Genomic DNA, 25,299 nt, shown 5'->3' on the forward strand with positions numbered 1-25,299 from the left:
CTATCTTCCCTTTCCTACCTCATTGAGTGAAATGAATTTCTGTACCTAATTCTGTGTTTTTCTTCTCCCCTTTGATGAGAATAAATAAGAGAGGCTCAAGTGCTGAACACTACTACTATGCTTTCTTATTTGTATAGACTTTTATTTGGGTATCCAGACTATAAAATAATTTTCTTTTGACAGTCCCTTCTATTCCTAGTCCCAATCTCCCAACAGTGTACTCTTCCCCTACCTTTCCATTCTTCTTTTAAGAAGGTAAAACTATAAAAGAACCACCCACAGACCTTTTGCCTCATTTGACTTTTTCTATGACTCCCAATGATGATAAAGCTCAGAGGAATCACATACATAATCTCCTCATATTAGAATATAAGTAGTTTATCTTTGTTTAGTCTTTCATTGTCATGTTTACCATTTTGTACTTCACTCCAGTGCTTAAACTTCAAAGTTTTGTTTTGTTTTTTTAAACCCTTACCTTCTGTCTTGGAATCAATACTGTGTATTGGTTCCAAGGCAGAAGAGTGGTAAGGGCTAGACAATAGGGGTTAAGTGATTTGTCCAGGGTCACACAGCTAGGAAGTATCTGAGGCCAGATTTGAACCTAGGACCTCCCATCTCTAGGCCTGGCTCTCAATCCACTGAGCTACCAAGCTGCCCCCTTGAACTTCAAAAGTTTATACATAGCAATGGCCTTTTTATCAGGAAGGCTTGGTAGTCCTCTATTTCACTAAAGCTCCATTTTTTCCTAAATAGAATTCTACTGTTTTAGTGAGTAAGGTATTCCTCACTATCTCCTCTGCCTTTCTGGAATATTGAATTCCAAATTCTACACTTCTTTGAAGTAATAGCTTCTAAATTATGTGTAATCCTAACTGTGGTTTCTTAATACTTGAATTCTTACTTTCTGACTGCTTGCAAAATTTTACTTTGGCCTGGAAACTTTGGTTTTTGGCTAAAGCCCTGTTGGGGAGTTTTTATTTTAGAATTTCTTTCAGGAGTAAATGGTGGATTCTTTCTATTATCACTTTATCTTCTGGCTCTAAAAGATATGGAGAGTTTAAAGATTACTTAAAATATGATGTTTAGGCCCTTTTGGGGGGTCATAGCTTCCAATAATTCTTAAATTTTTGTTTTCCTATGAGCTACCTTACATTTTCAATTCTTTTGACTTTTGTAATTTCTTGTGGTGTCAGGGAGTCACTAGATTCTATTTGATTCATTCTAATTTTTTTAAGGAAGTTTGCTTGGGTAAAGTTTTGTATCTCATGTACCAAGCTGTTAATTCCCTTTTCAATTCTTTAATAGCTCTCATTTCTTTTCTACTCTCTTCCTCTAGTATTCTCATTCTATTTAAAAAAAATTTTTTTAACTCATTTTTCAGACACTTGCTCCATGTCTTCCTGGAATTCTAAATTTGTGCCTAAGTTGAGTTTTAATTTGGGATTTTGTGTATAGATGTTTTGGAGTCATACTCTTTTCTTGGCTTGTCTTAAGCATCTTTGTTATAATAATAGTTTTAAATGGTTAGTCTTCTTTTGTTTGCTCATTCTTCCAGCCTACTTCTGAAAATCCTCCTTGCTTGGTATATGATCCAGAAGAATGCATTAACTATCACCCCAATCCTACCCCTCTTCCAAATTTTCATAATTCTTTCATGGCATCACCATTCCTCCAGTGACCCATGATTGTAACTTAAGTATCATTCTGGACCCTTTATTCTTCATCACCCTACAAATCCAATCAACTCCTAAATCTTGCCATTTCTAACTCTATAACATCTCTCTTGTCCAGTCCCTTTCTATCTTCAAAAAATCATCACCTTACTAGAAAAAGGGCCTTTTCTAGCCTAAACCACTGCAAGGCCTCCTCATTAGCTTCCCTATCTTATGTCTCTCACCTTCTAATCCATCCTCTCTCTACACAAACTGACAAGGTGATTTTCCTTAAATGTGCAGATCTGATGTCAGCCTTTATGCCACAAACTCAAATAGCTTCACGGCATCTCTAGGATAAGAGATAAACTGTTCTTATAGTCCTTAAAGTCATACAGAACCTAGCCCTACCCAGCATCATTATACACTCCCATTATCACACTCTTGATCCAATAAACCTCTAATTCCTAAGAAATGGCACTCCCGCAGTTCTGTGTGTCTTGAATGTACTCCTTCCTCCCTTTGGCCTAAAAGAATCCCTCACTACTATCTACATGAAGCCATCCCTCTTACTGTTAGTGCCCAACCCTTCCCTGACTAATATGTACTTTTTACTTAAGATTTCATCCTCCCTGTATTTACTCTGCATACATTTACATATAGACCTATATCTCTAGGAAGAATATAAAGTCCTTGAGAGTAGGGATTATTTCATTCTTGTATTTATATTCCTAGCACCATACTAGGCATATAATAAATTTTAATGATTGACTGATTACAGAATAAGGGAAAGGATCCCTGCAGGCAGAAACAATGGTCCAAAATTTAGATTAAATTTAATACAAATAAATATAAAATCCTGACTTTAGGTTGAAAGAATCAATGGAAAGATCAAAGGATCAATGGTTGAAAGAATCAAGGATGAGAGAAACCCAGCTTGAAAGTTTTAGGAATTTTAGTTAATTAAAAGCTCAATACTAGCCAATAGTGTGTCTACCCAAAAAGATAAATTGATTTGAAACTGCCGATTCTTGAACTTTTTTGTGACCTAGACCTTTTTGACAATCTGATGAAGCTGATCCATCCAAGGAACTGTTTTTAAATGTATAAAATCAAACATTCAGCTTGTTAAAAAGTAACCGAAATGCAGTAATCAAAATATTGGGATAGATAGCTAGGTGGTGTAAAAGTCAAGAGTGCAGAGCCTGGAGTCAGGAAGACTCTTCTTCCTGAATTCAAATTCAACTTCAGACACTTACTAGCTGTGTGACCTTGGGCAAACAACTCTAGTATGTACCTAGAAAATCCTGAATGGGTTCATGAAAAGCCTGACAATTGAAATGACTGAACAACAAAAAAAAAATCAAAATATTAAAATGTAAAAAGAAAAGTCACTAACTCCAAGTTAAAACCCTTGAATTAGATGCAGAGTCTCTAGATCAGTAAAAATGATGGTTCCACTGTATTCTTACATTGGTCTGACCACATCTGGAATACCAAAGTAAGGTCTTGGTGTTCATTTTAATGATGAAAAAACTGATCTACATCTAGTAACAGGAAGCCATGTCACTTGAAGAATGACTGAAGGAAAAAAGAAATGAAGAGGAGGCTTGGGGTGGGACAAAGCCACCTTCAAGGAGAGAAAGAGAAGGGAGAAGAGAGATTGGGAGAGGAGGAGAAAGATGGCAGGAAAGACAACATGAGAGAGAAGGGGGAGGCACTAATATTTTTTATAGAAAAGGGATTACTGGATTAGATTGGTATTTTTAAGAAAAGTAAATAGTTCCTAACTCACAATATGCAATTAATTCTTTCAGTGAAATAGCACTAAAAAATGATACTAGTTCTTTCTAGCCCAATATTTCCATAATCTCCTTCAGTAAGCACAGTTTCTATCATAGGAAATGCCTAATTAATGTTTACTGATTGAGGTCCTGGTAAATCTGTAAAGGCACTGACTGCTTCTAGTTTCTCTGGGGGGAAATGTCACTTAATTGCTTTACTATTGCAGTTGCTTGGTCATTTCAGTAGCTTCCAACTCTTCTTAACTTCATTTTGGGATTTTCTTGGCAAAGATACTGGAGAGGTTTGTCATTTCCTTCTCCAACTCAATTCACAGATGAAGAAAGAGGCAAATGGGGCTAAGTGACTTGCCCAAGGTCATCCAACTTGTAGATACCTGAGGCTGGATTTTCATAAACGAGTCTCTTAGGAAGGAGAAGGCTCCAGTGCCTCAGAAAGGTAAAACACACAATAAACGTCCCAATCAGGAGCTCGTGTGCCCTCCTTGAAAAGGAAAAGCCCTGCCTGGGTCCCAGAAATCTACGCAACTCCAGTGCCAACCCCGGAAGGAACAGGGGGCCAGAGAGGTCAAGGGGCGACGGTCAAGGGGCGGGACCAAGGTCAGCAAGGCCCGGAGTCGAACAGCCGCCCCGGCACGGAGAAGGCCCAGCTGGGGTCAGGTCCCCAGAGCCCCAACGGGCTGCACAGCCCCTGCCAAGAGGCTCCGGAGGGTGGGGTTTCTACTAGCCCCGCCCCCTGCCTACTTGCGCGGCCCTCTCCCTCTAGACCGGCAACACATGCAGCGGCAAAGAAGCCCCTAGTTAACCGGCCGCGCCTCCTCACCTGGCTCTTCGCTTCCCGTAGGCGGCTCTTCTCTTTTGAGGATGGCAGTTCCGGGAGAACTAAGGTGCCGGTGGAAAGAATCGAAGAATCGGCCCCTTCCTTGGACGCAAAGAGGCAGACGAGTCACTAGTCCCATACAGACCGCCATTGCCCCTCGTTGTCAAAGCGGAGGGAGCCGAAAAGGTCAGGAGACGTTGTGCGCATGCGCCCTCCCTTAACCCAGACGGAGTGTCGCATGGATCAAACCTGAGCGTACGGACGATATTCACGTAAGTCGCCTGAAGGCTGTTTCCCCTGTATTTCTGACCAGGATCGTGAGAAGACAATGGCCGAGCCTCATGGCTTCCCCTACCCCCACTCCAAGATTTCTAAATCAAATCTCGCCATTGGGAAATACACCCAGAGTACCAGGGTTCACCCTGGTTTTGTGTTTTGAGAAGGGGGCGGAGCCCAAGTTCCTGGTGCCGCTGGGTGACGGTGCCCTGGACACTGGGCTGTTCTGGCTTCCGGGAGAGTATTGGGATATTAGACTGGATGGGCACCCCCCCATGGCCTCCAGACTTCTGTAATCGGAAACTAGATCTTGGCAGCCGGTGCGAGGGAAGGAGCACTTGTTCAGTGTCTGGGGCCCTGGGCTCAGATTCTACCATTGATGTTTACTGGCCCTGGTCAATGAGCGGCATTTATTCAGTACCTTCTTTATATAATCAAAAGTGATGATATAGTCTTCTGTGGTGTGTCTGATGCTTCTGCAAATAAAGTGCAAACTAAAAAAAAAAGTGATATAGGTAAAGTTCTTAGCAAACCTTACACTGATACACAAATGCTTCATTATTATTTTTTTATTTATGACTATAACAATTATTTGTTACTATAAAGATGTTATAATTGTTCATAATACATTATTTCTTACTATTATCCTTTATTAGTATAACTCAATCCATTATTACTTCCTATGATTGACATTTCTTACTATTATCATTTAGTACTATAACTAACCAATGCATGGTTATTTTTTACTTATTATTTATTACTATAACTTCTTGGGGTAGCAAAGGTAAAATACATAAGTGCATCATAAGTCAGGTAGTTTAGAATTCAGATCCTGTCTCAGACACTTGCTAACTGTGTAACCCTGGCAGGTCACTTAAGTCCTATTTGCTTCACTTCCTCATCAATAAAATGGAAACACTGGAGAAGGAAATGGCAAACTATTCCAGTATCTTTGTGAGGAAAAGCCTATAGACTTTGTCTATGAGGTCATATAGAGTTGGACACAGAACAACAGTATAACACTTTATTAACAATGCATTATTGAGGCAGTTAGGAAGTATAGTGTATACAGCTCCAGGCCTGGAGTCAGTAGGACCTTTTTTTCAAATCTGACCTCAGGTAATTCCTCACTGTGCAACTCTGGGCAAGTCACTTAGCCTCTATTCCCTAGCCCTTAGTGCTCTTCTACCTTAGAACCAGTACCGAGACAGAAAGTAAGAGTTTTTTTAAATGCCAAATTTAGGCTTATTGTTTATTTCTCTGTGAGAATAAATTACCTGCCTTTGACTTATGTTATTTGAATTGCTCTTTTATTTTCCCTTTTGTCATGTACTCCTTTGACTTTTGAACTTTACACCACAAATATTAATATAATTAACAATTTTCCTCAGAATGATGAGCCCATGAATGTGAGACTAGAATTCCTATTGGTGCCATTAAGAAGTAAAGTTTCCTTAGAATTGAGTTTGGGTAAACCTTAAGACTAGATAAAGGCCAGGAAATGGAGTAGATTGCCAAACCTAGGCCCTCAACCAAGCACTTGCTTCTAGCATCTATGCTAGATTTGTATAAACTGTTTTCTAACATAGTGTGAACTTAAAATTAATCCACCCTACTTAGATAAAGATGTAATCTACTGATTGAACAATGAAGGTACTTAGTTCTTAACTCATAGTGAAGCTAGAACTTTAAGCTAAGTCTATTTTGTGATATGGAAATCACTTTAAAAGACTGATATATATTAATTTAAGGTCGCCAAGGAATTCAGCTATGTAATTCCTAAATGAAAACTCAAGTCAGCCGCCAACCTTTTTTATGGTGTTTTAATTACAAACAGGAGGAAGAAAGTATTAGAGGGAGGGAAAGAGAGAGGGAAAGGGGAGAGAAGGAAATAGGAATTAAATACCCACTCTGCTTAGGCTGAGCCAAATCAGGCCCAAGGCCCTGGACAGCCAAGGCAAAGAAAGAGATCAATCCCTATCACTCACGTGACCAAAATGGAGAAAACAGTCTGTGGGCTCCTCCAATTTGTAATATTTATTGGGAAAGGAAATAGGAAGATTGAAAAACAGGGGGGATAATGGGAGGTTGGAGGAGTGTGGAGGAGTTAAAGGGAGAGAGGGAATATTGCTTGGTGAGGCAAGGGAGGGAGATGTCCCCTGCTGAGAGGAAACAGCAGGGGTCCAATAAGGACGGTTTGTCTTTGAATGACTGAAACTGAAGTTCAGCTCCCTCTATGACCAGAAAAGATAGTCCACTTATCTGACTGCGAATTCAAATAACATAAAGTTTAATAACTAGTTGGGATTGGAGTTTTTCTCAGTTTCAGACCTGAGGCCAGGCCCCAGAGGCTGGTGGAGAGTTTGTCCCACTCCCGTATACTCTCGTTGTTCTAATTCAGAATCTTAGCAGTACAAAGAAAGCAAACAAGAACAAATCTGACCTTCAGAGGCCTGTGTCTTCCGGCTGAACCAAGAAGAGCATGCCACTCCAGACTGGGCTGACCACGCTCCTCTCTCCTCCAACATCCAGGAAGCAAGTCCGTAAGGCATTTTGTTATTTGGCTATAGCCTGGGATCCATTGTCTACAGAAACCTGTCACTCCTAAAAAGGCTCTCAGTTGTTTCTTAGTCTTTGGCACACTGAGCTTCAGTATGTCCTCTACTCTTTTCTTGGAAATATTTCTCGTCCCCTTTTCCAAGACAAATCCTAGGTATTCCACTTTAGGCATGACCCATAGTAGTTTTGATTTGGAAACTTTGTGACCTTTCTTATATAGCTCTAGGAGGAGTTTTTTACTGTCCTGATAACAAACTTTAGCAGATGGGGATGCAAGAAGAATGTCATCCACATAGTGCACGATTTTGCTTTCCTTGAATCGAATGTTCTGCAAATCTTGTTGCAAGATTTGGCAAAATGCTGTTGAGCTATCACAGAATCCCATGGTAAACATCCCCATGTCATCTGAGTCGCATTCCAAGTGAAAGCAAAGATTTTTTGGCTTTCCTTTGCAATTGGAATGCTAAAATAAGCACTACACAGATCAACAACAGTATAATATCTAGAGTTACTTGGGATTTCTGAAATTATTTTAGATGGGCTTGGAATGACTGCATGGGACTTTTTCACAATATTATTTACTGCCCTTAAATCTTGGACCAGTCTCCACTGAACTTTTCCTTCAGAGTCACATTTTGTTTTCTTTATAGGTATTATTGGTATATTCTATTCTGAAATTGTTGGGATTAAAATTTTCTGATCCAACAAGCTTTGGATAATTGGGTTGATTCCATCGATGGCTTCTTTACTTAGTTTGTATTGTGGTATCCTTGATGGTGTCCCTTCTTTAACTTCTAATTTTACTGGTGTTGCTGACTTTAGAATCCCTACATCTGAAGAATGTGTGGCCCAAAGTCCTTTGGGTATATCACTTGGTATTTCAAATATCGTACCTTCATTCTGAACTTGTTCATCATCCACTTTCCCCATAAACAGCAATGGATAATGTTTTAAAGAGTCTTTGGGTAGATATAGAAAGATTTTCCCCGATTTATCACATTGAATAGTTGCTCCAATTTTACACAAAAAGTCTCTCCCAAGAAGGTTGATTGGGCATTCTGGGATTAACAAGAATGTGTGTTCTGTTGTGTTCAAATCCCAATTTTGTTCAACAGACTTTTCTTGTTGCTCTGAACATTCATTTTGCAATCCATCATCAGTTTGCAAGGGATTTGCATTATCATGGAGACTTAAGGATGGCATGACAATGTTTGTGTTTGCTTTTTCTTGTGCAGTTACTATTGGTTGGAATTCTTCTGCATAAGGATTTAAAGTTGACTTTTCTATTATATCATTGGTATTTTCTTTTGTAATATCATCCCTGCTTTTCATGCCATTGTCTCCAGGAGGTCTGCTAATTTGAATGTTTTCTGTTATTGCATTGTCCTCCCCATTGGACCCTTCTATTGTTAGCTCATGTGCTTCAATTAATTCATTTGCAGTTTGTGTATTATAGACTATTGCCAGTTCTGTTTCTTCCTCTTTCTTTGTAGCTTGTTCCACTGCTCCAAAAATTTTCTCTTTAATCTCTGTTACATCATTATCTAATTGGATTTCTTCTTCTATCTGTTCCTTAGTTTTATTTTGTGCTTTTGGAACACCAAGTTCTATTTGCATGCAGTCTCCTTCCTTTTCATTTTTCCCTTTTCCTTTTCCATTTTTCCCTTTTGATGTTACCCCATGCACCTGGCTTCATAACTGACTTTGTTTGGCAGCACCTGAGACTACTTGCGAATAACGTGGTTTTGCTCCTTGATGGATGTACCTCTCCATGGTTTCTAAATTTGGTGCTTGCAATGAATTCTTGCAATTACAATCACAACATTTTGCATTTGTTTGTGTATTATTGCTGCTATACTTTATGTTGCTTTTCCAAGACCTTTGTTTGTTATTAGCTTGGAATAATTGTGCCTTTAAATAACAGTCTCGAACCATGTGACCCATTTTTCCACAGAGGAAACATCTGGGTAAATTTCTCCTTTGATTACTTTGTGTGTAATTTCTTGTGGGTTTGTACGATTGCAGAGTGGCTAGATTTTTTTATTTCTTCAATTTCTTTATATTTACTTGAGCTATTTGCCTCCTTGAGCTTGGCTTTAAGGTCTTTTATTATTTCATCCTTTTCCTCTAGCATTTCCTTATGACCTGAAAATATGTAAGTTGCAGTTTTTCTTAAATCTTCCAGACTTAGGGTTTCCCAATCTGGGCATTGAAGTTTAAAATATGATCTAATAGGTGTGTTACTGCCTTTCACAAATTGTCTCCTTATGTGTTGAAGATTTTGTTCAGTTAAATTTTCAAATCCAAGCACATCCTCTGCTACTTCAATAACTCTATCGAGGAACTTTGATGGATGTTCCCCAGTTTCCTGTCTCAATTTCTCAAATTTTCCCCAAGTATCTGGTCTTTTTGAAAAACTTTTCATTGCTTCTAATAGATCTTCTCTGGTCTTTCTTAGGTAACATAGATTTTCGTTATTAGATAACTCTAAGTCTGTTCCTTCCTCTGGCCATGATGTTAAATTTGGATTGTTTCTTGTTTCATCAAGGAATTGTTGTTTTTCCCTTTTTGAAAATAATTCTGAGAGAAGAATTTCAGTGTCTTGGAAATCTGAATCATAAAGCCTAATTGCTCTTTTAAATTCTTTTAAACATGTCATTGGTTCTGAAAACCAGGAAGGCATCTGTCTTTTCAGACTTTCAAGGTCAGCTGTTGTAAATGGTTTATGTGTTTTAATATGAATTATACCACTATCTGGTTGTAGGCTTGTTTGATCTCTTAGTGACAATATTGGTATTCCACCTTCAGCCCCATCTGTATTTTCTTGCTGAACTACATTGTTATTTTTGGATATGTTTTGTTGTGTGTTAATACCTTTGCCACATTGTTTCTCCTCAGTTAGTTGCTTAATCATTTCCTTTATTTGCATCATCTCCTCTTACATGGCTAAAATCGTCACAGCCATTTCATTATCTTTTGCTTTTTTCCCAAAAATTAGATGTACACCTATTTTTAGGGCATAGTATAATTTGGTTACTACGAATAATGCTCCAGCATATGTGGGAATGAATGAAATCAAGTGATACATACTTATATTCAGCCATTGCAAAGTTTCATAGATACTAAGCAGAAAATAAATAAAATCCGGAATCGTGACAAACAATAAGTCATAAAACATATACAAGAAATGTGCAATCCAGGCTAGAGTATCCATGGCAAGTAATAGTTTCTTTGCCATCTTGTATCTTGAAAAGCTTTTTGCAGCAGAAAAAAAATTTTAAGTCTGGCCCTTTAAGACTCGCCTCCTCCCTTCAGGAGGAGTGGTTTCTTTTGGGTGTGGTATCACTAGGCAGATTACTTGCACTCAGCACTGCTCTCAAAATGGTTACTTGTCACAGTCACACAGGCTTTTGAAATGCATGCAGGCCCAACTTCTCTGAAACCTCCAGTTGCTTCCTTTTCCCAAATTCTTAACAAAAATAGGTTGGAAAACCTAGCTGGCTCTGCCAAATGGTCACTCACATGACCAAAATGGAGAAAACAGTCTGTGGGCTCCTCCAACTCCAAGCACCAGGCTCCAACAACCTCTCTCCCTCCTCACAGGAAGTCACGAGAACTCCTGAGCTGTCCTCTACCTCACTTCCTGTGTCTCACATGTGCCAATGATGGCTCTAGCTTGACCTAGGACCGCCCAGAGGTCTGTCCTTTTTGCACATATCTGTTGAAGGCCATATTCTCAAATAATTAAATCTTGAGTTTTTGCTGCAGCCCTTCCTAATCTTGTTACCCTGAGTAGGGTGGAGATTATAGTTTCCAAGACCTGACTGATTCTGTTATTCCAAGTATCTCTATTTTTATTGATCAGGAAATAGCTAAATCTTATCTTCTAAAGAATGGTCTGAATAGGGTTGAGTAGTTTTGAAATTCACAATTTTTAGTATCTTAATACAAAAAGATGTTAAGTAACTATAAAGTTTAAATTAATCACAAAAAGGTCAAGTAACTAACAAAAGGTGAACTTAAAAAAGAAGTGTTAAGTAACTCTAAAGATATAATCTAATCAAAAGAAGATGAGAACTAGGAATGGGCATTTAGAGGACACACGAGGGTGAATATTTGGTTCCCTTGCTGTCTCTGAAAAAACTCCTTACTGGTGGTGGAGAGTTAGCTGAGAGCAGCGTGCTGAGCCTTCTGGCATCTTAGCATGACTACAAGTTGTTTGTCAAGTTCGGTGGTGAGTTTCTGGCTGAGTTTCCTTTTACTTTCCAACTTTATCCTCTTAGAAGCCTCTAATCTTCTTCAGAGACCTAGAGGCAGGGATTTTTAAATTCCCCCTGGCACAGGCCAGGCGGGAGAAATCCTATATTGTTACAGTTAAAATTTAGGAATATGGGGAGACTGATGCAGGTAGAAATTAGTTTCTCTCTGCAAGGAGTATTATATTTTTTGAGAGGTTTATTGAAGATTAAGGATGAAAGAAAATACAGGATAAGAGACACGTGTCCAGGCCATAGAGAGGCCTAGACACAACCTCACCTACATTATGAAAAAAAGCCACGCCTGCCCCAAAACGGAAGTCCAAGAGTCCAAGAGACCTTTGCCACCAGCTTAAATCCTTCCTTGATCTTGGCCCACCTCAGAATTCCCGTGAGATTACAAAGCATTTTGGGGAAGTGGAGCAAAGGCTTGTGGTGATTGAAGTCCTGGATTCCAGTCCATTTTTACATTCCCCCCGTTTGATTGTTTGAAAAAAATTATTTTTTTTCCAAAGGATCATGAAAACATAATCAATTTAAAGATTACAATAATTTGAGGATAAGAGAAAAAAAAGAATAAAACCAATAATTGCTGAACGCATTGACAAAAAGCCAGTTAGGGGGCAGTCCCCTTTGGCATAAAAGTATACATACAAATAAATGTTCAATCAGCCACACCCAAAGTTCAATTTTGTGCAACTTGTGGTCTGGAGGCTTCTTCATGGTGGCTTCTCCAACACTTCAGTTCTGGATTCAGAGAGGTAGCATCTTCTTTACCTAAAATTCTTCTCAAAAGGAATTTAAATAATGATATTTTTTTACATTCCCCCCGTTAAGAGGGTGATTTAAAAAAAGGGGGGGATCACTTAGGGATGCATGGCTGAGGTATGAAGTGTATGAATCAATTGGCAAGAGAAATTAAAAAGATATCAGAAAAATCCAAAGAAAAAAGAAAAAATTTCTGGATGAAAATATAGAGTATCAAAGTCTTGTGTGTAAAAATTCCAAGTAAAAGAAAAATAATCTATAACAGGTCCTTGAATCAGGGCCCAATCAAAATGATCTAAGCAATGATGCATTTACCCAGTCAGTAGCCAGGACTACAGAAAAGTACCACACTATGAAAGGCAGAAAAGGGGACCAGAGTATATGAGCCAAGGTTCCAGGAGCCAAGTTTGAGGTACTTGGTAGAATGTGGAACAAGGAGGACCTGCTTTTAACACATGTTAAACAGCCGCAACCTCGAACCCCAAACACGTTCAAGTCCTCTTTGTCTAGGCTTAAAGTGACATCAGTTGCACCAGGATTGGTTGGTCTCTTTGACCTTATGCTCTATTGGCACTATGCAGTGGCTCTTTTGTATATATCTTGTCCTAGAATCAGACAGAATCATTAAGCAAAGTCCCATAATTTATTTAAATAATTAGTGGCATCGTTTTTATAGTCACAAGCTTTTTAGGGCATGCATTAGCAAATGTATTTCAAACTTGTAGCACTGAAAAATCAAAACCTTAATGCTGGTGATATGTGCTTCAAATATAAAAAGGAGAGAAAAAATTAAATGAAAAACAAATAGTATATTGCACATGCAAGGAAAATATAATTAAAAAAGCTTTAAAAAATTCAAAATTATAGCTTATAATCATTGACACTCTGTGTCAGCTAAGAAAATATAAAATGCAAGGCTTCCTCACCAAAAATGAGATCCATTTCCTCTTAATATCTGGCCATGATCACTGTGAGTAGAAGGCAAATGAATAGAACAAGGTTAACATTTTTTTCATTTTTAAAAATACAGACACTCCGGAGCTGGGAGGAGAAGGAGAAAGGTGTGTAGCTGAGACATCCTGATAATCCATCCATCAAGCAACAGGCCTTTGAGGATCAACTGGCTGTGGGTGAGAGGAAATCTCTAGTCTTCTGGTGGATAGTTAGCTGGAGAGCAGACCTCTACTTTGCTGAGACCATCTGAGAACACCACAACTTGGATTCCTGATATCTTACCAACCATTGACTGTGTGTGTGAAATTCTGGGTTTGCTGGGGAATTTAGTCTTAATAGTCTTTAGTTAGATAGTTAGAGTAAGCTTAATTAGAGAAGTAAATATAGTGGATAAAAGTCAGACGCAAAAAGCCCTTTCCCTATTCCATTCCCAAACCCTTTCCCTTACCTGTTAATAAATTCAATTTTATTTATATGTGATTCTTCCTTTATGTATACCCTTCCTTTCCCCCTTTCCTAAAAATCATAACAGTGGTGGCTGAAATATTGAACACTATCTCTTTCTTGATTAAAGACTTGGTTTTCCTTTTGTTTTGAGGCTTTTTTGCTTCTATGCTATTTGCCATCTCTATCTGAGTGAGGGGGGCTGGCTCTTCTGTTATCTGTCTGGTGTTCAGTGGCCTCAAAACAACAGGAAAAACAAGAAGGGGGCAACTTTGGACGCATTTTATGGAGCAAAAATACAAAATACAGAGGAGATAGAAGAGGAAACACAAGCAAATGCACTGAAACCTTCCAAAGGAAATGGAAACTCTCCACAAACTTTTGAAGAATTTGAATCGAAAATGATCAAAAAGATGGAAGCCTTCTGGCAGGAAAAGTGAGAATTAATGCAAAAGAATTTCACGCAACTACAAAACCGGTTTGACCAAACTGAAAAGGAAAACCAGGCTTTAAAGGTCAGAATTAGGCAACTGGAAGACAATGAGCAGGTAAAAGAACAAGAATCAATAAAGCAAATCCAAAAGATCAAGAAATTAGAAGAGAACATAAAATATCTCACTGACAAGGTCATAGACTTGGAAAATAGAGGGAGAAGAGACAATTTAAGAATAATTGGACTACCAGAAAATCCAGAAATAAACAGCAAACTCGACATTGTAATACAAGATATAATCAAAGAAAATTGCCCAGAGATTCTAGAACAAGGGGACAATACAGCCACTGAAAGAGCTCACAGAACACCCTCTACACTAAATCCCCAAAAGACAACTCCCAGGAATGTAATTGCCAAATTCCAAAGCTTTCAAGCAAAAGAAAAAATCCTACAAGAAGTCAGAAAAAGACAATTTAGATATAAAGGAATGCCAATCAGGGTCACACAAGACCTTGCAAGTTCCACTCTGAATGACCGTAAGGCATGGAACATGATTTTCAGAAAGGCAAGAGAGCTGGGTCCTCAACCAAGAATCAGCTATCCAGCAAAACTGACTAAATACTTCCAAGGGAAAGTATGGGCATTCAACAAAATAGAAGATTTCCAACTTTTTGCAAAGAAAAGACCAGAGCTCTGTGGAAAGTTCGATATCGAAAAACAAAGAGCATGGAATACCTGAAAAGGGCTGCTCATTGACCTTTGGTGCCCACCTGACACTCAATTCTTACCTGTGCGTCCAAAAAGCTGTAGCACGTATAGCAGATATGCCTGAGTAAATGACCTCAGCAATAGGCTAAACCAGGAGGGTACCTGATGGACCACGAACCTGTCAGTGACTTAGGCAGAGTGACCAGAGTGACTACCACAAGCAAGTGAAGACTTTCCCTGGTTGAATGTGTGTATTAGAACAATTTGTTTCAAAATCTATGAAGGGGACAGAAGCAGATGTTGTAGTGTGCTTTGAGCCTGCTCAGACATCAAAAACCCAAAGGTTACCAATAGCATCCCGGACCATCAATAGGAATCCTGACAGTTGTCTTGCCACTGACTCCTACAACTCTGAAAGAGTATCTGACAACTTTTTTTTTTTCAACTCTGTCTCACTTAAATTCAGGTCACCTGAAAGTCAAGACATTACCTCATGATGTCATTGATCCTTTTTGAAAGGAAGGACAAACAATGAGTAAGAGGTAAAATGTATAAGCAACCCTCCAAAGGAATCTCTCACTGAACCAAACTTTATTTTTCTCCAAATTCTATTTTTATAAACCCTTTTTTCTGCTGTGGACAGTGTAATCCTTATAGTTTTGCAATTTCATTTATCCATAACTCCTATCTCTCATGTTCTTTATGCATCTAATAAGGTGAAGAATTTTGTTATTTCTAACTTCTTAAAAGTAATCACTTTTCTTTCTATTCATGTAGAAACAACCCTTGAACAGAGCCTCATTATTTCTCTCCTAGACCACTTTAGTAGTCCACTAATTTCACTCTTGTTCTCATGGCTTCAACCTATCCAATCCATCCTTTCTATAGCTATCAAAGGGCTTTTCTTAAATATATATCTATTTGAGGATGTCACTCCCTTATTCAATAAACTCTAGTTGCCCCTGTCGTCTCTCAGAATAAATATAAATTGATTGATTTTGCTTTCAGAGTCTTACCTTTCTGATCTATTACTTATATTATTCCTATTTCTGTACTCTAAATAATTTAACTTCCCTCCTTGCAGTTCTTCACATATAATACTATATATCCTGACTCCACACATTTGCCCCTGTCCTCATGTCTCACTTAGCTTCTTTCTCTTAGAATCCTTTATTTCTCTCATAACTTGTCTCAAGATCCATTTTACATGAAGTTTTTTTCTGGATCTTACTTGCTATTAGAGTCCTTCCCAGCAAAATTGCCTTCATTAATTTTGTATGTAGTTTGCACAAACTTATGTACTCAAATACTGCCTTTGTCAACACAATGTAATGTAATTGAGGACAAGAAAAAAAAAGACTTGGTTTTTCTGACTAGTAGTTCTGTGTTTTTCCCAGGTTAACAAAAAACAAACAAATAAAAACTTTGTCATTTCGCGCTCCATGAAATCTCTCTCATCCAACCTCTTCTATTTATTCACAAAGATATACCTTAGTTCACACCCTTCTCACCTCTCACCTAGATTATTGCAACAGCCTTCTAATTGGCCTCTCTGACTCAAGTCTCTCACTTCTCCAAGTCCATCCTACACATAGTTGTTACCAAAGTAATTTTCCTTCAGTGCATCTCTGACCATGTACCTCCTCTATTAGATCACTTCTAATGATTTCCTATTGCCTCTAAGATAAAATTCAAACTCTTCTATTTAGCTTGTAAAGCCCATCACATCTTTCCAGGCTCCCTAGAAGTTATTCCCCCTCCTGTCCTTTGTGGTGCAGCCAAATTGGCCTTCTGTCTGTTTCTCACACACATGAAACTTTCAAAGCTTTCCTGCTTTGTCTGTGTCTCCTTCTGGATATCCCCTTCTCTTCATTTATTTATTTATTTGTTTGTTTGTTTGTTTGTTAATAGAATTCATCTACAAGTGTCCTGGCCTCTCCCCAATACAACAGGTATTGCCCTAGAGAATGACATGTTTATACAAATGAAGTCTTTCATGTTTTCCTTTTCAGTTCACTTAGTTTTTCTTTTGCTTCATGTCATGGCAATATATGTGAGTCTGCTATAAAAACCGTACATCTGAGTCAGATCTCGATCATACCCTCTCTCCCCAGCAAGGTTGTTGAAATATTCATATACCATATCTGACAAGACACTCATCCCATAGTCACTCTTCTGAACTCATTACTAAACCTTGAGCTTCCTTACCCCTCCCACAATTCAAGCTTGCAGGCCTAGCCAGAGAAATATCTCAGTCTCAATTCCAGGATGCCAATCTCTACCATTCACCTGTCATTCAGGCTCAGAAATTGCCAGGAATTTAAACAACATTCAGAAAACTACCAAAGTGATTTCTCATTTATCAATTGTGAAAGAATCTAGATGGAGACATTGTCTTTATACTCTTTCCTGTAGGTGTAAACAGTGTCTCAAATTGCAGACAATAAAATTGCTCCAGAGAGTGGGTGGTCCTTTCAGTTATGCTCCATACATTCACATGCATGCAGCCTGTATCATATAGGATCATAGCTGGAAAGAAACTTAGAGATCATCTAATTCATCCTTTTCATTCTACAGTTGAAGAAACCAGAGCCTTGAGAGGCTAAAGTGACTTGCTTAATTAAGGACAGCCAGCTAATAAGTAGAAGATCTGGGATTGGAATCTGGGTTCCTGGCTCTGCTATCTACTACCTAAATGAGCCTGGGCAAATGTAAAAACTACCCCTCTTTGAGCCTGAATTTCCCTTTCTAAAATTAGGAGTTGAATTTAATCTCTGAAGTCCCTTCAGACCCAAATCAATGATTTTATGTTCCCATGAGTCTAGTAGTTCTGGGTATCTCTTACTACAAGAAATCTACATAAGAGAAGTGATGGCTATTAGAAATCAACAGACTTCCTAGATCACTACAAAATTCATATTAAACCAGATAAGAAAACAAGAGAAAGGAAAACAAGAGAAAGTATTCAATAAGCATGTTTTATGCACCTACAAATTGCAGCTTCAGGGCACACCTAGGCCTGGAATTAGGAAGCCCTAAATTTAAATCCAGTCTCAAACACTTATTAGTTATGTGGTCCTGGGCAAGTCACTTAACCTCTGTCGGCCTCAGTTTCTTCAACTGTAAAATAATATTTTATTTTATTACATAATTATATAATAACAGCACCTACCCCAAAGAGTTGTGAGGATCAAATGAAATAACATGCAAAAAGTACTTTAGACAGTGCTTGGCACCTAGTAGGTGCTACATAGATGTTTAGTCACTTCTCTTTCCCTGTTAGATACTGAGGATACAAAGACAAAAAAACAAAAACAAGACAGTCCTTGACTTAAGAGGCTTAAATTATATTGGTGGAAACACCATGCATATGTATAACTAAATATAAATGAGATAAACAGTAAGTGCAAGACCTCCCTGCATCAAGTCCCTCCCTACCCTGATGTATCCTCTATGCAGCCAGTTATCAAAGTGATCTTTCTAAAGAATAGGACTTCCTTTCATCTCCCAACTCTGTACATTTTCACTGGCTCTCTCCCAAGCCTCTAATTCTTTCTTCTTGTCTATGCCTCTTCACTTCCCTGGCTTTCTTCAAGGCTCAGCTAAAATCCCTCCTTCTTCAAGAAGCCTTTCCTGTACCCATTAATGTTAGTGCCTTCTCTGTGAGATCACCTCCCATTTTATCTTGTATATATCTTGTTTGTACATAGTTTTGCATGTTCTCTACCCCCTTATACTTTTTTTAAACCCATACCTTCCATCTTAGAATTAATACTTTGTAGATATTAATTACCACAATACTATATATTGGCAACCAATGAGTAAATTAGTTTCTTTGTATCCCTAGCACTTAGCACAGTTCCTGGCACACAGTTGGGGCTTAATAAATGCTTGTTCACTTGACTAGATAACTCCCAGGTGAGGCTTTGAGCAAATTAACAATAATAGTTCAAGGGAAACGATGCTAAATAAGGACCCCAAGAGCATACCCCTAAGACCTTCCAAAAAGGCACTCTGTCTCTCTCAAAACTAACAGCACTAACATAGGAAATTGATGACTTCATATTATAAAACTCTCTATTTCCTTTTATTTTGCTTATCTATCACCTGGAACTGACTTAGAAAGTTGTTGCAGATAGGCAGCACCACTGAGTTCCTGGGGAAAACCCTGAGGATGTTCCAGCTGTTTGCCATTTAGACTTGAGCCCACTGTTGTTGCAGGGAAGCTATTGCATTATCCAAATGTGATTTGCTCCCAGCTTCTGTCACTCAAACAATAGCACAAAAACAAAGGTTGGGCTATTCATATTTCCATTTTGTTTATCTAGCAAGGAGATAGCCAAATGGGCAAAAAATTGCAGAAAAAAAGATGGACAAAAATCACAGGAAGAAGGGAAACAGGAAGTGTTGGCCAGCAAAGTCCACTGGAAATAAAGTATTCAGTATAATTCATTTCTCCAACTATAAGGGCAGTATACCAAAGAGAGTACAGTTAACAATGATACTCACTCTGAAGCTGAGAGTTTTCTGGAGAGGGAAAATATCTCTGAGAATCCATCTCCCCAAAGCAAGTCAGTCCATTTTGCACATCAGAGCCTCATTCTTTTCCACTAACTTATCAGTATAATGGCAATCCATTATTCATCAGATTCTCTCTCTCTCCCCTTTTCCTCCCTTCCTCCTTCCCTTCCTTTCTTCCTTTCTTCCTTCTTTCCTTTCTTCCTTCTTTCCTTCTTTCCTTCCTTCCTTCTCCTTACCTTCCATCTTAGAATCAGTATCAATACTGGGTGCCAAGGCAGAAGAGCAGTAAGGGCTAGCCAATGGGAGTTAAATGACTTGCTCAGAGTCACACACCTGGAAAGTGTCTGAGACCAGATTTGAACTGAGGACCTCCATTTCTGGGCCTGGCTTTATCCACTGAGCCTTGTAGCTGCCCCACCCCCATTTTTTCTTTGAAAGAATGGGAGAACCAACATCCCTCCATATGTTCCCCAGATAGAGAACACATTTGCACACTGCACTCTGACTCCTCCTCCTTCTTCTGGTGTCTCTCTCACCAAATACTCCACAAACAAATCCCTGTCACAAGTTCATGACTACCAGGAGCCCAGTGCAATCTTGGGAAAGTACCTGTATCTCCATGGTCACCCTTTTGCAGGATAACACTCTCAATATTCCAAGAAGTCTTATTATGACTAGCCCTAAAAAATCATGAGTTCAGCAAAAATTTCTGTAGATCTCTTTACCTTTTCTCCTCAACCACCAACAACCGTGCCCCTAAACTATTCCTTTTAATATCTCATCTGCTCCCTTAACATGACCTTTGATTCACTGAAAACATATCCCAGGTAAAGAAGTCCTATCTATGCAGACCTGCAACTATTCTGTAACCTAAGACTCAGAGTTTCCTAGGAAACTGAGAGATTAGAGATTTGCCCATGGTCATAAAGATAATACCACAATAATAAGAGGAAGTGATTGAAATCTCTTCTTCCTGTCTCTGATGCTGGTTCTCTGTCTACTGCCCTATGCTGCCTCTCAACCATATCCTACCATAACTCCTCCAAAAGGATTCCACTCAGTATCATTCAGTAGACCTTTTAAAATTATTTGGCACCAAGTTGGGACATTAATGCATTGCTGGTAGAGTTGTGAATTAATTCAACCGTTCTGGAGGGCAATTTGGAACTATGCCCAAAAGGTGATAAAAGACTGTCTGCCCTTTGATCCAGCCATAGCACTGGGGGGTTTGTACCCCAATGAGATAATAAGGAAAAAGACATGTGTAAAAATATTCATAGCTGCACTCTTTGTGGTGGCAAAAAATTGAAAAATGAGGGGATGCCCTTCAGTTGGAGAATGGCTGAACAAATTGTGGTATATGTTGGTGATGGAATACTATTGTGCTCAAAGGCATAATAAAGTGGAGGAGTTCCATGGAGACTGGAACAACCTCTTGGAATTGATGCAGAGTGAGAGGAGTAGAACCAGGAAAACATTCTAGACAGAGACTGATACACTGTGGTACAATCGAGTAACGGACTTCTCCATTTGTGGCAATGCAGTGATCCTGAACAACTTGGAGGAACCTACAAGAAAAACCACTATTCACATTCAGAGGAAAAACTGTGAGAGTAGAAACACAGAAGAAAAACAACTGCTTGAATACATGGGTCAAGGGAATATGACTGGGGAGGTAGACTCTAAATGAACATCCTAATGCAAACACCAACAACATGGAAATAGGTTCTGATCAAGAACACAAGTAATACCCAATGAAATTGTGTGTTGGCTGCAGGAAGGCTGGGTGGAGGGGAGGGAGGGAAATAATGTGATTATTGTAACCAAGGAATAATGTTCTAAATTGACTAAATAAATTAATTTTAAAAAATTATTTGGCACCCAGAGCAATGCCTTATGATCTAGTTAAATGTAGTCTTGTTATTCTATTGTGTTCTAAGAAAGGATGAAGGGGATGGGTCCAGAGAAACTGGAAAAGACTTGTATTGAAGTGAAGGAAAATGAAGTGAGCAGAACAAGTATTGAGTATATACAATAGCAGGTTGCAAAGCAATTTTTTTAAATTCCTACCTTCTGTCTAAGAGTCAATACTCTGTATTGGTTTCCAGGCAGAAGAGTGGTGAGGGCTAGTGTGAAAGGAAATTCTTGGTTCTGTCTATTCTGTTTGCACTTGTGAAAAGGAAATCCTTTGTTCTCTTTGCCCAGTTGAAGTTAAAGTTCTGGTTAACACAAATTTAAGTACCTCACTAGATTGTGAAGATAGGATTAACTCTTTTGTCTTCCTTTTGATTGAATCAACACAAGCTTGAACTAGGTGCAGGAGCTCACAAAGCACCTAGCGAATTCACACCCTACGTAGTGCTAGGTGAGAAGCCAGAAAGATACTGGAAGAGCTCCACCATTTTTTTCTAACTCAAACAGCCAGAAACTTGTTAATTCTTTTAAGAGTTCACACACTCAGAAATGTGTGGTTCCAAAGGTGTGAATCTTAGGAGAGTCCCTACCTTCAGAGGATGAGAGGGGCAACAATTTTGGAAGCTGTGATTAGTCCCTGTGAAGAGGGGCGGGGATAGGAAACCACCATAAAAGCCACAAAAATCCTTGGACTGGCAGTCTGGTGAAGTTAAGTCTTGTGGACATAGTCCTCGAGGAACCTCATTGGAGATTGCAACATGGATCCTGACTTCAACTTGGGACTCTGATTCCTGAACTACTTGGTTGGGTGAGTGAAAAGACTGCCTCCCTTCCTAGTTTTCTAAGAGACTAGATTCCATCTTGGAGGAAGCTACATGATTACTCACTATGGGCCCTCCTGGCTAAGGACTAGTATAGGTATTTTCTCTATCCTCTTTCACATTTCTCTACTTTATTGTTTTCCCTCTATTCTGATAAATAAACTGCATCCAATCATTAAATTTAACCTTTAAACTAGGCAATGGGGGTCAAGCCCAGGATCACACAGCTGGGAAGTATATGAGGCCAAATTTGAACCTAGGACCCCCATCTCTAGACCTGGCTCTCAATCCAGTGAGCCACCTAACTACTCCTCTGGGTATGATTTTAGGTGACAGTAGTAAAGTAGCATAGTGATGAACCATGATACCAGAGGACTCATGATGAAAAAGGTTCTCCCCTTCAGACAGACAGAAAGATGATAAACTCAGAAAACAAATTTAGATTTTTAATGTAGCCAATTCGGGAATTTGTTTTGTTTTACTGTACATGGTCAAAACAAAGGGGTTTTTGTTTTTGCTGCTTATGTTATTGTTTTCATTTCCTCTATGAGGCGTGAAATGTGAAGGGGAGAGAAAGCAGAACTGAAAATACAATAAAACTGAACTAAAAAATAACAAAATGAATTTCTCTGATTATAAAAATGTAAAGCTTGCTTCTTTCCTTTAAAAGGAAACAGCTAGGTGGCTTAGTAGACAGAGAACCAGACCTAGAGATAGGAGGTCCTGGGTTCAAATATCAGACATTTCCTAGCTGTGTGATCCTAGGCAAGTCACTTAACCTCAGTTGCCTAGCCTTTACCAGTCTTCTGCTTTGGGACTAATACAAAATATTAATTCTAAAACAAGGTAAGAGTTCAAAAATAAATAACAAAAGTAACTAAAAGCACAGATTTGGAGGCAAAAACCATCTAGTTCAACTTCCATCATTTTGCAGAGGAGTAAGTGAGGTCCAAAGTACAGTGAGGTCATATAGTCAGTAAATAATTGAGACATACTTAGAACCCAAGTCTTTTGATTCCAAGTCTAGTTCTCTTTCCTTTGGAAAGAGAGTGGTTGCAAGAAAATCTAGTTCTCCTGAACCATTCTAAAACACACTATATATATAGATATATATCTGCCTCTTGATTCATTGTTTATGAGGAATGAGGGATGAAAATTGAAAATTACACCAAATTACGAACCTGGGTAGCTGGAAAAATCTTTGTGCTCTCAACAAAGATAAAGAAATTAGAAAACAAGAACAATTTGGAGGGAAAGATTGAGTTCTGCTTTAGATATATCATAGCTAAGTTATCTAATGGACAGCAGTGTTTAGGATAACTAATTAGAAAATTGCTGATTTGAAGCTGGAATAAGAGAATAAAGATAGACTATTCATTTGAAGTTGCCCCTATAGAGATAATAATGAACTTTTGGAAACTGATGAGATCACCAGAAGAGATCAATGAATTGAATGTAAGAAAAGAAAAGCTAGGGGAAAACCAAATTAATCAAATATAAAAAAGATAAAAAAGTAAACAGAATTAGAAATAAAACAACTAATTTGTTGTTGTTTTTTAAGAACAAAAATAAATGAATAAAATAAAAAATATAATGGAAGAAATTCTTAACATATGGAGAAGAAATAAAACAGAAATTGTTACTATTCATGAAATGATATGGCAGCAAAACCTAAATAAAATGGTCATAGACAGTGAAGAGGGAAGATTTTGAATCAGAGGACCTGAGTTCAAATTCTGATTTTATAGGAATTTGCAATATTTTCAATCCAAATTCTGGTATTACCCACTAATTTTGGGGAGGGGAGGAATTTGGTCTCAAGAATTTGACAGACAAAGATATGGTTTAAATCACAGACTCAAACCCATTTACACCAAAATAAATCCTATTTGTTAGAAAGGGTTTTTCTATTTCTCTTTAAGCCAGTAAGAACACCTGGCTATCTTCTCACTTTGACCTAGTTACCAGTTTTATTTTGTTTTGTTTTTTCCTCTTAAAGAGGCAGTTTATCCTCTCTCTACCTAAGAGGCAACAGACTGGCTGGTATAACTTCAGACAAAACAGAACCTCAAACTTAGTTTCCTTATCTGTGAAAATTCCATGTCTTTAAAATACCTGTCTTATTTACTCACAAGATTCCTATGCTGATCTAATGAAAAATATATGTGAATGTTTTGTAAGACTGAAGTTTACATCTCTCTACAATTCATTATTATTAACCATTATCATCAGCTCATTCTTTTCAATGGATCTCAGAGAAGGACAGTCCTAGGACAAGCTACTATCCTATTATTTTGTTTAATATTTTATAAACCCTTGCATAGGTGGATAAAATAACTGCTATTTGTAAGGGAATAAAGATATTGGAGTGCAAGCTCATCTCCTATAGGTTCACTGAAAGCATCATCTCCAGAGTTTGAGATCCTTGAAAGTAGAATTATTTCCAAAATGACATAATTGCTGATAAGGAAAAAACTGCTTTTCATATGTAGTCCACTTAGATATTCTCTCAATCCCTATTTGCAAAGGCAGCTGGGCTCTCTGAAGAGCAGTTGCGATTTGTTCCCTCAGCATCTAGGAAGTAGCCCCAAGGAACTGGTCCTCGTTTCCACATCACATTCATTCTATTGACTCCCCAAACAAACACAGTCACTAGCTTTTCTGGGAATGATACTAGAAAACTGATGAGAAATCCCAAATTCTCCCAACATTTGAACATCACAGAGCTTTCCTGTGGCCCAGGGGTAGAAAGTCAGGGGTGTCGAGTAATAAAGAAGACCCAGGCCAAATCTAAGGTGCTGTCCTTGCCCCTCAACAGATTTCTCAGATCATCAGCCAGAACTTCTCTCCTGGCTTGCCACTTACAGAATCTCTGGAATTCTGAACCAGCTCCTAATTTTATATAGAGCTCAGAGGGGATACCAACATCCCTCAGTCAATCTGAAAAGACTTCCTATTGCATCTAGTGAAGTTTCCAGGCATTGTTCACACCTAGTGAGAAATCTATGTGTTCTCTCCTGATAAGTGGGGATGATTTCAGCCACCTTGTTACATTTCTATAACACGAATGTCTGTTCCTGGGATGTGACATGAATGGCTTGACAGTTTTCATTGCATATTTTCCCCCCTCTACATTCCTTTAAAAAAATTTCATAAGGCTCATTACAAGTCTCATTAATTTTAGATTTTTTGTGGGGATTTTTAGTTACAATACTGACTCTATATTTACTTCAGCTGTGCAAATCTTATTGAGAATAATGTTTTAGGATGTAGGTGTTAACAATATTACTCTTCTCATTGCCATATTTAACTGTTTTCATGAACTCAAATTTTTTCACTGATGTTTTATTTCTTGACCTATATTTCTTCTT

General features: G+C 38.4%; 1 protein-coding gene and 1 long non-coding RNA gene across 2 annotated transcripts in view; one reads left to right on the top strand and one right to left on the bottom strand.

Moving 5' to 3' along the window:
* MTPAP (mitochondrial poly(A) polymerase) overlaps positions 1-4,425 on the bottom strand; it is a 30,083-nt gene extending 25,658 nt beyond the window's left edge. The window contains exon 1 of the mRNA XM_001375609.5: positions 4,278-4,425. Within this exon, the coding sequence (XP_001375646.3) occupies positions 4,278-4,425 (148 nt within the window). The remainder of the gene's footprint in view (positions 1-4,277) is intronic.
* On the top strand, positions 4,405-13,560 carry LOC103098384 (uncharacterized). Its single transcript, XR_473380.2, has 2 exons — positions 4,405-4,546; positions 13,164-13,560. It is a non-coding gene; the product is annotated as an uncharacterized LOC103098384 (long non-coding RNA).
* The last annotated feature ends 11,739 nt before the right edge of the window (positions 13,561-25,299 follow it).

Source organism: Monodelphis domestica, chromosome 5 (genome assembly GCF_027887165.1).
Source record: "Monodelphis domestica isolate mMonDom1 chromosome 5, mMonDom1.pri, whole genome shotgun sequence".
Lineage (NCBI taxonomy): Eukaryota > Metazoa > Chordata > Mammalia > Didelphimorphia > Didelphidae > Monodelphis > Monodelphis domestica.